Source organism: Macadamia integrifolia, chromosome 2, assembly GCF_013358625.1.
Source record: "Macadamia integrifolia cultivar HAES 741 chromosome 2, SCU_Mint_v3, whole genome shotgun sequence".
Taxonomy (NCBI): domain Eukaryota; kingdom Viridiplantae; phylum Streptophyta; class Magnoliopsida; order Proteales; family Proteaceae; genus Macadamia; species Macadamia integrifolia.
Genome location: NC_056558.1, coordinates 24,172,066 through 24,184,489, shown reverse-complemented (window position 1 = coordinate 24,184,489; position 12,424 = coordinate 24,172,066). Strand labels below are relative to the sequence as shown.

The following is a 12,424-nucleotide window of genomic DNA, read 5'->3' as shown; positions in this document are numbered from 1 at the left end:
AAAAAAAAAAAACAAAATACACCATAAATTCACAAAACGCTTTATTCTGTTTTTTCTTTCCCATAGAACAAAAAAACTCCAGTAACGTTTTTTTAGAATGTTACCTAATGCAGCCTTAATACTTAGTGTACCCAGATATATGACCTAAAAAGTGTATGACAAGTTTACCCTTGCGGTACAATATCTCAACTCTCAACAGAAATGACTATTTATTGTACATGAACAGTACTAAAGGAGGGATTGGGATGCAGTAATGAGATGGGACATTGTTCATTTGGAAAACCTGTTTCACAGTTGTTCTGCAATATCTGCAGGTTTGAAAAATCAATGGACCTTCCAATCCAATGACAAAACATAGAATCGACAATAATGAGAAAGATGCAATTTCTGGATTTTCTGATTATGAGTGAAAAAAAGAATAAACTCAACTCAGAATCAAACTAAAATCCAGCCTCGTGATCTATAGGATACAGCAAGGAGGGCAACAACTTAATATTGAAATCTCGAGGGTTTTGTAGACAACACATCAAATCAGCTTAAGTCAGTTAAGTGACAATTCTCAGTTTGAAAATCCTGTATGTTTACCTGTCTCAAATGAAGATCTTGGCATATATAATCCTACACATTATTCACTCCATTATATATCCCCAGCATTGCAGCCCCGACACCCATCAAAGTTACCCAAGCATCAGTAGCAATTGATCACTAGGAGGAAAGCCATTGATTACTGGTGGTTCTCCTTCGTCAAGAGGAAATAGCTCCTCTGCACCCCGAGTCGTGAAGGATGATGGGGTTTGATAGTATTAGTGATTGGTGAAAACAATGGGTTGTTGGTAGGACTAGGACATCTGTATGAGAGGAACTGATGAGTTACAAGTGGGGATAAGAGGATCAAGTGATAATACTGACTGGAATGGTCTATTTGACTTGCCTCTGAAGGGATCCATATATGGTAAAAGCGATGCTCGTTACGTGGCAATGCTACAGAAGATGTACTGCTTTCTGGTGTCTCTTGGGTGGAAATAATAATATTCAAACATTTTGTTGTAAGGAGTGGTTGCAGTAGTTCCATTCCAAACATTCTTGGGGAGATGTCAATGAAGAACAGGTGAAGCCAGTTTGTTTGAAAATTTGTGGATTGAAGCTGATGTAAAGGAAAAGAAAAATGTGGTCTAAGTACCAAATCTTTGAGAGAAATTGTTACGGTTGTGGTATTTACTTTTATTTTTATTTTTATTTTATGGTGATGGGGTCAAAGAATCTGACATTTACAAGAAAGCTGAAACAAATAAAAGAAAAATTAGAATCTGGAACACTAGTTCAGAACTCATTGAGTCAGCTCGGGAACCAGCTTACTGAGTCTGGATTGGTAATAATTCTTCTAAAATTCCAAATTGACTCGGTGTTGAATAACTTGGTCTGAGAATTCTGACTTATTGACAGCTGAATTAATGCATGAAAATGATTGAATTGATTTACTTGACATTGGTGTGTGGAGTGGGGAAGGCAGTTCTGGAACCCCAATATTTCCCATATGGCACCAAGTGGTAGTGTGGTACCTGAATTGTTTAGATGGGTAGAGGGTACTGAAATTGTACTATGTGAGTAAGGATTATCTTGGATTAGATCCTGATTGCAGGCTGAAGAGGAACATCGATATGCTGGACTGAAGGTGGTGCATCTCCTCAAGCTAACTCATTAAGAATTTATTTGTGGGGTCTGCTTGAGGAATTTGTTCTAGTTTATTTATTTTACGTTTCTAGTTGAAGTTGCTAGAGGTCATTATTTTGGTTACCTTGAGTTCCATTTTAGTTTATTTATCATGGTAAATCTGTTTTTCTTTTACTCTGTTATGGCTTAGTGCATTGTGCTAATCTCACATGACATGTAATTTCTTCTGTTGTATTTTCTAAAAGAGGTAAAATATTATGTTTTACCGGTTAAAACACTTGCACTAGATAACTTTGTTTTCTTGATTAGTAGTGTTTTGTTTGTTACAGCAAGCGGCTCTTGTGCTTAATGCTTCTCGTCGATTTCGATACACTTTGGACTTGAAAAAGGAAGAGGAGAAAGAGCAGATAAGGAGGAAAATTAGAGCACATGCTCAAGTCATACGAGTAAGGCTCTTTATGGAAATTAATAGTTCTCTCCTTTGTATTTGGTTATTATTGTTTATTTCTAATCTGACATATTCTTGTATCAGGCAGCTTTCCTTTTTAGAGAGGCTGGGGAACGAGTAAATGGTACTACTTTACTCGCATAGAATTGCGCTGTTTTGTTCGTATATTTGATTTTGTAAAAATATGAGCACAAGAATGTTTGCTTAGAATTGGATTGTAAGAATAACAGAAAAACAACTACTCGGCCTTAGCCCAACTAATTTGGGTCGGTTACATAGATCTTTACCCTCCAATCAGCTCTATTCGAGGTCATACTTGATATAAGGCCTAAGCTATGCATCTCTTTCCTAACCATTCTCCTAGAGTCGTTTTAGATCTGCCTCTGGCTCTTTTAGCTCCTTCAATCTGAATCAAATCACTCCTCCATACTGTATCATCTAAAGGCCATGTTGAACATGGCCATGCCACTTCAAACATCTCTCTCATAGATTTTCATGTATCGTAACGACACCTAGACCAGCTCTAATTTTATCATTCCTTACTTTACCCTTCCTAGTTTTGCAACACATCCATATCAACACATCTCAGTTACATTGAGTTTTATCTATATTATGCTTTTTAGTTTCCCAACATTCTGCACCATACATCATAGCTGGTAGTATTATTGTCCTATAAATTTCAGTCTTTTTTTTTTCTTTAAAAGTAACATTGATAGCACAGCACCTCGGATGCACTTCTCCGCTTCTTCTATCCTATTTTAATTCTCTGTGAAGCATCATCCTATGTATCATGTTCTTTATTTATGATTGAGCCTAGATGCCTAAAATAATCACTTTGCTGAATCTCCCTCTCATCAATTGCACCACCTAATCCTATGTTCTAGTGTAACTAAAGTGGCACACCATGTACTCTATCTTTGTTATGCTCATCTCCGTAACTCCAACTTGGCATTAATCCCTGTTTTTGTCTCATCCACAAACACTATCATCAGCGAAAAACATACACCAAGGAACCTGATCTTGAATGTCTTTGGTTAAATCATTTAAGATAAGCGTAAACAATAAGGGCTTACAACTAATCCTTGATGTAACCCAATTGTAATTGAGAATTCATTACCTTGACCACCCACAGTTCTTACATTAGTCAGCACGCCATAGTACATATCTTTAACTTTGTTACTTATTTACTTGAAACACTTCTCTTCTGCAGTACTTGCTAGATTAACTCTTTAAGTACTATGTCGTAACTTATTTTTGGTCAATGAAGACTATATGGGATCCTTTTTGTAATCTCTATATTTTTTCATAAGTCTACTGAGCAAGTAAATGGCTTCCGTCGTAGATTGTCTAGGCGTAAAACCAAATTGGTTGTTGGTAATAGTATTTTTTTTTGGTCTTAGTTACATTTCAATCCTCTCTCCCATAATTTCATTGTACAATTCAGTGGTTTATACCTTTATATTTTGGACTTTGGATAAGTCTATTGCCTAATGCTTTAAGATGCTTGCTCTTTCTTTTTTTTTTTTTTTTTTTTTTGGGGGGGGGTTCTTTATTCATGAATATTTTTAGTTTATATATATGTATATATATTTATTTTCTGAATATGTTGTTAATGAATTTATTTTTCTTTTCTTATTTTTTGACGGGATTAATGTGTCTGTTGATGTAGTGGTAGGCCCTCCATTACCTTCACCTTCAAGTGGTGTGTATGCAATTGGACAAGAACAACTTAATTCAATGAGCAGGGATCATAATTTTTCTGTTCTACAACAATATGGAGGGGTTAGTCGACCGCAAAATATACTTAATTTACTCCTGCTTTTTCTTTACTTTCATTTTACATTACATGATGCGTTTATTTTATCTTTTACTTCAGATCAGAGGTCTATCAGATTTGTTGAAAACTAATCTAGAAAAGGGAATTAATGGAGATGATGATGACTTGCTAAGTCGAAAGAATGCATTTGGCTCAAACACATATCCTCGCAAGAAAGGACGGAGTTTCTGGGTAATTTTGGGTTACTTTTCTGATATGGAGCATCAATATCTTCTTCGTTAATATATCTTCCAATATAATATTCATTATTATATCTGTGCTTGTTAGAACCACTGATTTTGCACTTGAATGTCCTGTAGATGTTCCTTTGGGAAGCGTGGCAGGACCTAACGCTTATTATCTTGATGGTAGCTGCAGCAGCATCTCTCGCACTGGGAATAAAAACAGAGGTGAGCTTGACTGTAGGATAACGGACTGGTTGTTTATTTTGCTATTTAATTAATCAGTTTGTTGTTAATAATGGTGGATATCAATAATTAGCTTCAGAGTATAAAAATGCAACATAGTGTCAAGTATTGATATGCGACAGATCGATACAGACAATGTGTATTGAGTTTGACCATGACTATACAATACGATACTGAATTGGTATTTATAAAAGTTTTATGTACGGAACTGACACAGACCTATATAATCAACAGAGGCTGCCAAAACCCAAAAATCCCTGTTTTTAAAAGAACAACTTCTGATTTTAAGTTTTTGCCAAAACCTAACTGGGTATCGTCTACATTCAAAAATAACATAGCAGTGCAGTGCTTAACCAAGACAAAGTTGCATGAAAGCTCATCAAAGCTGCTGATTGAAATATGTTAATTTTTTTTTTTTGCTTGTTTTGTCTAATAATATTGCATCTAAACTGGAAAACTGACCTAGATTTGGGTCATCTTGAGTGATTTGGGTTTGATTTTTTTCAAGGATTTTGATTCATAGCCTCTCTTACATGATGTTCCAATTTTGTGGTTTGACGTTCTATTCCGTTTTAATTGTTATTGAGTTTTTTGTTAAATAAACTTACAATTTATGGTTTTCCATTCTTCTAAGGGGTTCTTAAGAAGCTTGCAACGTGGAATGAGAAACAGAATCCTTCATATTAGTTAATAGGTGTTCTAGATCGCATTTAGTTAATAGGTGCTCTAGAACCTATATTGAGAGAGAAGGGACTGCTGAGAAAACTAGCAATCGGTGTTCTCAGTAGTCTCCCCCAAGTACATTTGTATAATAAATCCAATTACAATCATACAAGGAAAGTTATTCCTTGTCCAACAAGAATAGCAATAATAGAAACTCAAACTAACTAGGAAACCAACCTATGTTCCAATTATGACAGAATTAAATAACACAATAAAATCACCAAACTATATCTATTACTAAGCCTTTATAGGGGCATTCCCCGATTGTGGTTTTGTCGTAGGTTGGACCAATCGAATCGACAATTGGTTCATCGAGTGCTAGGTCTGTTCTGCTCAGCCGGCTTGCCAATCGGACCAGCGTTGGAGTTCAGTTTTGGCCAAGATAACTCTTGATGACCTGGCCCCAGTTCTGCCCATTCGAGTCAGCCTCTCCCATCGAGCCAGCCTACTGGTTCCAGTTTTATCCCTTATTTTGTCTTCTTTGAGGCCTAGTCAGCAGCCTTGTAGAAGTCTCCAGCTTGTTCATCAATTCCTTCAAACAAGGCTGTATTTGGTCATACTTGGCCAGCAAGCATCTATTTCAGTTACAAGATGGAATTATTTGTTTCCTTTTTGGATTTTTTTCTTGTGCAAAGTAAGAAGATAAACCTTCTATCTTGTAAAAGCTGGCCAAAGCTCTATATGGCCCCCTCCTTCAATTGTAATCGTATACATTAATTATAAACAAAGCTGTTGCTTGCTTGCAAATTCTCCTGAGAAAGGATATTTCAACAGCTGAGATAGCTGTGGGTGATACGCTCAAGGCAAAGAAAGCCATTCCTCCGCCCACATCTATCTCCTTTGATTCTTCTATCCTCTATTTCTCCTCTTCTTCTTCCCTCCCATTTTATCTATTGAATACTATGAGATCGAAGCTCTCCATTATTGCTGATCAGAAGACATGACAAACAGCCCATCGATTTTCAGTTTCAGGGGTTCTGAGAAGGAATTTTGAAGGTCTATGTCTCCCAGGCCTGAGATCTGTTTAGGGCAGGATTTTAGGGTTTTATTACGGACCCTAGGAGAGAGACTCTACAGGAACTTTGAGGTCATCTGAGGCCTATTGTTGCTGTAACCAGAAATCGCCCATTAGTGCCTTCTTGTGCCCTAATTCTGCCCTACTTTGCTACTGTGGTGAATGTCCTCAACCTATAAACTGTTGAAGCTGATATTCTATGGTTTTGTTGTACCAACCAGAGGCCCCACTTGATCCAATTTTTGGGCTCTTTGAGCCTAGGTTTGTAATTAGATTTCCTTCTATTCAGCCATATTTTCAGATTTGATTAGTTGCGTATCCTGCTGAGATCTGAACTTAATTTCTTTTGAATGGTTTGTAGTTTGTGAACTATTTGGGTATGTTTACCTTGGTAGATAGTCTTACATTAGGTATACAACTAGACACTCCCCCTCAAGCTGGAGTATACATATCAAGAGCTCCGGCTTGGAGCAACAAAAATAGATATTAAAGGCAACATCAGTCTTGAATAGCAGGTATAGATGCTAGTGAGCACTTAGAGAACTCCAATCAATCATCATAAGCTAGCAACAATATCAGCTCAGGCAAATCTATCATCAACATCAGTAGATAAAAGGAATGTTGTGTCGAATAAACCAAGGAGAACCATCAGCAACGAACAAAATAGGTGGTTGATTACACCAATCACAATTCAAAATATCATAGAAGCAACAATAACATCAAAGGATCTTCCCAAAGAAGGCAAGTAGTAAGTACTAAGTAGTCATCTCCATAAAGAAGACAAATAAAAGTGCATCATCCAACAGCTACATCAAAAGCCCTTCTCAATGATGGTAGGTAGTAAATAGTAATTTGCTCAAACAAAGATAGATAAAAGTGCAGTTGATGCAGATAAGTCACTTAATGGGTTTATTTTATTGTAAATAAGCCTTGGGTTGAGTTATGTATGTGTTGGGCCTTTGATGATCCCATGGGTTTTCTTTGTAATGGGCAACTTTAATGGGCCTAAAATATGGGTAGAAAGTAGGAAAACAAGATTTAATTCATAAGTTTAGTTAGAGTGCTGTTTTGAGTCTATTTCCTTTGTTATTTCAGTTTTCTAATCAGTTTAGGTTTCCCAGTTAGTTAGGGATTGGGTTAGGCCTTTCCTTTTTAGTGTTTGAGTTATATAAATGAGTTTGTAAGAGGCTACAACATTGAACACGAATTTATTAAAATAAAAGATGGCTTGTGCGGTTGTGCTGTGGGATGCAGTTGGGTGAGATGCCTAAGCCTGAGGGTGAGATGCCCATTCACTAGTTCTTATTCCCCCTTCTCAACCCTTCATAGAATTCTCTTTCTTTTCTTAATTTCCTTTTATTTGTTTGCTGTGATAGAGTGTTTGAGAGTTAGAACCAAGCCTATTGGAGTACATCTTCTCTATTCAGCCAGAATTTCAGATCCTGCCTGGGATTAGGATCACTTGTGATTCTAGTTCTACATTAGCAGTATTCAACGGCTACATCATAAGCTCTTCTCAAAAGAAGGTACGCTCCTGAGCCTAAATAGTGGTCTCAAAATAAAATTTCACTGATAATTAGGCAATATAGATTATTGCGAACCAACTCAACCAAGTAGCAACATCAGCTTCTTGTGAACCAAACAACATAAGGTTGTTGTAAACCAGATAGGTTGCATTGTTGCTGAATTTAATCATCTTCTAAAGATAAAATTGTTGCTGTGGACATGAACACATTAATAATAATAATAATAATAATAATAATAATCTTCATTGGAATAATCTTGAACATATAAGAATCTCCAACTTATGACTTGAGTAGATAATAATGATCTGATTTCTTGAGTAGATACGGATTTCAAATTTATGACTTGAGTTGGTAATAATGATAATCTCCAATCTCCCCCACATGTAGAATTACATGCGGACATATAATTTCCAGTAATTAGCATCTCAAAGGATGAGAATCACAAATAATCCGTTGTGACGAAACCTAAGCAACCAACCAGTATCTGAAGAAGAAGAGTATTGAGAGACAAAAGAAGGATGATGGAACTAGTTCAACAATAGAACTAGTGTCGATAAAAGCAAGGGTATCTCAGATTCTTGGTATACCAGAAGGAAGGATGGGGCAGTAACTCCTCAACCAATAACAAAGGGAAATAGGCTATGGACTGTTCTGGTGGGACCACCCGAGTTGCAATCCAGAGGCACATTCTCCTTCGAACATGCAGTCACAACAGAATCGATAGCATCAAATCACTCTCAACAATTGACATCAACAATACTAGCAAATCCTTGAACTCAACCCAAATATCAAAGAGAGCATAAACCTCAACAATAACATCAATGACAATAGTTGCAGACGATAGCAGTTGCAGAGATGCTTGCACTGACAATAGATGACAGCGTGTATCGACAGAATCGTGGGCCAAGAGGGAAGCAGCCAAATGACCAAAAAACCATGTACCCAACAGATTGTAGTAGTCTTATTCCTCACAATAACTTGCAACCTCTTGACGAAAAAACCATAGCAAAGAACAGGGTGTACAAATTGACTTCAGAGAAAAATTCTGCAAGCCTTCTCAGTCAGAAATAGAGAATATTAGTAGTAACAATAGTGGAGTTAGGGTCTCCCTTGGAGCGGAAGAGTAGTTATATGTATGAATATGTTCGAAACATGAGAACCCCCTTCATCACCATCATCGTCATGGCTCTGACACCATGTAATAAACCCAAGATTTGTAACCAGTAACTGGAGAGAGAGGAGAGAATAGAGAAAGAGATTGAGGGAAATGACGGAGAAGTGGCTGTTGAGGAAACTAGCCGTCAGTGGTCTCAACAGTCTCCCCCAAATATATTAATATGCTAAATCCTATTACAGTCACACAGGGAAAGTTATTCCTTGTCTAACGAGAATAGAAATAATAGAAGTTCAAACTAACTAGGAAACCCACATATAATCTAATTAGGAATGAATTAAAGAAAAAAATAAAACCACCAAACTATATCTATGACTTATCCATGATAGGACATTCCCTATAGTGGCATACATCTTAACACTTATTATTAGTAGTTACATACTACTTAAGGTTATTTAATGTGTTACTGGTAGAGTGTAGTATGATTAATCTGTATATACCTAATTTATGTTACTTAATACTGAATAGTATGCTTTTACATACGTTTCTTGCTTTATTTGGACCTTTAAGACTTAAAAGTTATTTTAAACTAGTATCCCAATACACAAATAGATTTTCGTTTTTAAATATTCCTACTTAATTCCTCTTTTTTTTTCCGGTGAATAATTGCTCCTTATTACTTATTAGTGGGTTTGATTTATCACTCGCCAATGGAGATTTGAATCACATAAATTCCGTGAAGACAATTATAACCCAACATTGGTTAGGTATCTTTATTTATTGTTTATTTATTGTATAGTATGTTTGAAACACTTGTTTAGATTGTATCACAAGAGTCTCCATACGTATCTTATGCGTATCTGTCACATAGTTGTCACGGTGCCAAGGTGAACCAAGGCGCTGGAGGGTTGCTTAAGTGCTTAGGCGACAAGTCACCCGCCTTAAGGCGAACAAGGTGCCTAAGACAACCAAGAGTTCTTTTCCCCTCTTTTCTAACATTATTTAGTATGCTATATATACCTTGTATCATAAAAAATGAACATTAAGCCACATCAAATCATCAAAAAATCAACATTAAGCCACATCAAGTCATAAAAAAATCAACATCAAGCCACATCAAATCATAAAAATTCAACATTAAATCATAAAAATTAACATTTAGAAAAATGTTCTTATTCTATAATGAGTTTGACTGATCAAATGATTTTATTTTTACATGAGTCATTTTGTATTAGGTAGAGCACAAATCCAGATTCCAACTACTCTAAGATTAGCTAAATCTGAGTTTTAATGACAGTTATGTTTCGGTCAAACTTATTTTAAAGTGCGGTGATGCTGTTAAAATTGCGCAAATGAAAATAATTTTATGGATATCGAAACAAAAGATTATTTTACCGGATTTTTGGGTTTAAGCAATGTTTTACCATGATAAGATATGGAATTTTCAGAATTAAGAAAAATCCCGGCATTTGGAAGTTGAAAATCGTTCGTACAAGCAAAAATTCAGTTTTTGTTTTTGGACCGGGGGGTGGGGGTGGGTGGGTGGGTGGGTGGGGTTGACTTTTTTATCTTTTTAGAATTTGATTTTTAAACTATTTTTATTGGATTCAAATGGGGGGTATTTGCTTATTTGTAAATAATATCTTAAGTAAATGAAATAACAATATTTGGCAAATTGGCATACATAATTGTTGCACCTTGCAATAGGCGACATTTGCCCAAACTGCGAATAGGCCACCTAATCTTTGCCTAGGCGACGTGTTGACAACTATGATCTACCGTTTTTTTGTGTCCTTTTGATTCAAAGCAGGGGCAAGATCAAATGAATAATTAGGGAGCATTATAACACCATGAGCCCAAACTATAGGGTAAGTTTTAAAATTAGAATTAGATTAGTGATGCAGATTAATTACCAAAATAGGCTTGTTTTATTAGGAATAAACGTAGGGTTGGGTTCCATACATGCTAGGCTTTTGATCCCATGTGTTTTGAGTGTAATAGACCACTTTTATGGGTCTAAAAAGGGGGGCTCTAAGATTGAGTACGGGATTACTAGTTAGTTTCCATTTTCATTAGTTTCCTTTCTAGTTGGGTTTGATTTGAGTTATATTTGTTTCCTTATGAGTCAAGTTATTAATTGAGTCAAGTCCTTAGTAGTTAGTTTTCTTTTTCAACTAGTTTCTAATTTCAGTTAGTTTCTAATTTCAGTTTTTAGTAGCTATTGTATTAGGAGAATATTTGGTTTCCTTTTTGAGGAACCTTCTATTTTGTAATTCCCTCCCCCATTAACATTATAAATAAAGAAGAGGAGGCTCCTAAAGGCCTAGATGATTTTGATAAAAAAATAATGGTTGTTGCTATTGTCTTCTACATGAAGAGTTGTCTTGTGTTTGATCAAGGCTGAAGGAATTGGTGTTTGATCCAATTGACTCCAGCGGCGTGAAGCACAAGAGGTCCTCTTCCTTAACTCATCTTCTTCTTCTCTCAACTACACAAAGTGTTATTGATCTGCTCAAGTTCTTACAGAGTATCCTGCAACATTGGGACTAGATTGACTTGTCAATCCTAGTTCTACATTAGGAACGCTCTGCGAGCGGTGGGAGATAAGAATGGATGGGTTTTTGAAGATGGGTAAGTCTCAGTCCCCTCAAAAGCTTTCCATGTCGTATCTTATAGTCTTTTTTCTATCTGTTCAAGTTTCTACCATTAGATAACAAGCTTTCTTCCCTCAAGAAACATTATCTCATTCATATTGTGTTGTGATTTGTGTCTTCCCTTTTTTTATGTACTAATTGCAGAGATGATCAGTCGGGGTTAGTCGAGAAAGTTGTTCAAAGTGCTTGGATCCGATTGAGTAGGGTGCCCTTGATTCGTGTTAAACATCCTATTGCATTAGAATCCCGTGTAGAATCGGTATTATCTATACTATCAAATACTGATGTTCAATTTCTAGGGATATGTGGCCTTGGTGGCATTGGGAAGACAACCATTGCAACGGCTGTATACAATCGCATCTCTAAAATGTTTAGCAAGAGTTGTTTTCTTGAAGACGTTAGAGAGCAAGCATCACAATCTAATGGTATAGTTCGTTTGCAAGAGAAACTTATTTACAGTATCTCACGTAAGCATATAACGATATGCAGCTCTAGGGAAGGATCCAGATTGATAGAAAAAATGCTTGGAAAAATTGATACTCTTCTCATTCTTGATGATGTGGGCAATCGTATCCAGTTAGATACATGGTTGGTGATCTCAATTGGTTTGGTCTTAGAAGTAGGATTATCATAACAACTAGAGATAAAAGCGTTCTAAGTGGAGTTCCTGAATATAATAGAAATATATAGAAGCCGCGAGAATTGAATGAGGGAGAAAGCCTTCGGCTCTTTAGCTCGTATGCTTTCTCAACAGACCATCCTCCCATTGATTACATGCAACTTTCAATTGATATAGTGCACACTATAGGAGGCTTGCCTCTAGCCTTGGAGGTTTTGGGTACTGATTTATCTATGAAAAAAGTTAAAGAAGTATGGAAAAGCATGTATCTTATATTGAAACAAATTCCTCATAGTGATGTCTATGGAAAATTAAAGATAAGTTATGATGATTTGCAAGATGATATCGAGAAAGCCATGTTTCTTGATGTTGCATGCTTTTTCATTGGATGGGAGAAAGAAACTGTAATT

The 12,424-nt window shown here is 36.2% G+C and overlaps 1 protein-coding gene across 2 annotated transcripts in view; it reads left to right on the top strand.

The window, feature by feature from the left end:
* Window positions 1-12,424, top strand: part of LOC122070759 (calcium-transporting ATPase 10, plasma membrane-type-like) — an 89,461-nt gene that overhangs the window by 14,390 nt on the left and 62,647 nt on the right. For both annotated transcript variants that reach the window (XM_042634964.1, XM_042634957.1), the window contains exons 3-7: window positions 2,001-2,117; window positions 2,204-2,243; window positions 3,789-3,901; window positions 3,996-4,127; window positions 4,256-4,345. In XM_042634964.1, the coding sequence (XP_042490898.1) occupies window positions 2,001-2,117; window positions 2,204-2,243; window positions 3,789-3,901; window positions 3,996-4,127; window positions 4,256-4,345 (492 nt within the window). The remainder of the gene's footprint in view (window positions 1-2,000; window positions 2,118-2,203; window positions 2,244-3,788; window positions 3,902-3,995; window positions 4,128-4,255; window positions 4,346-12,424) is intronic.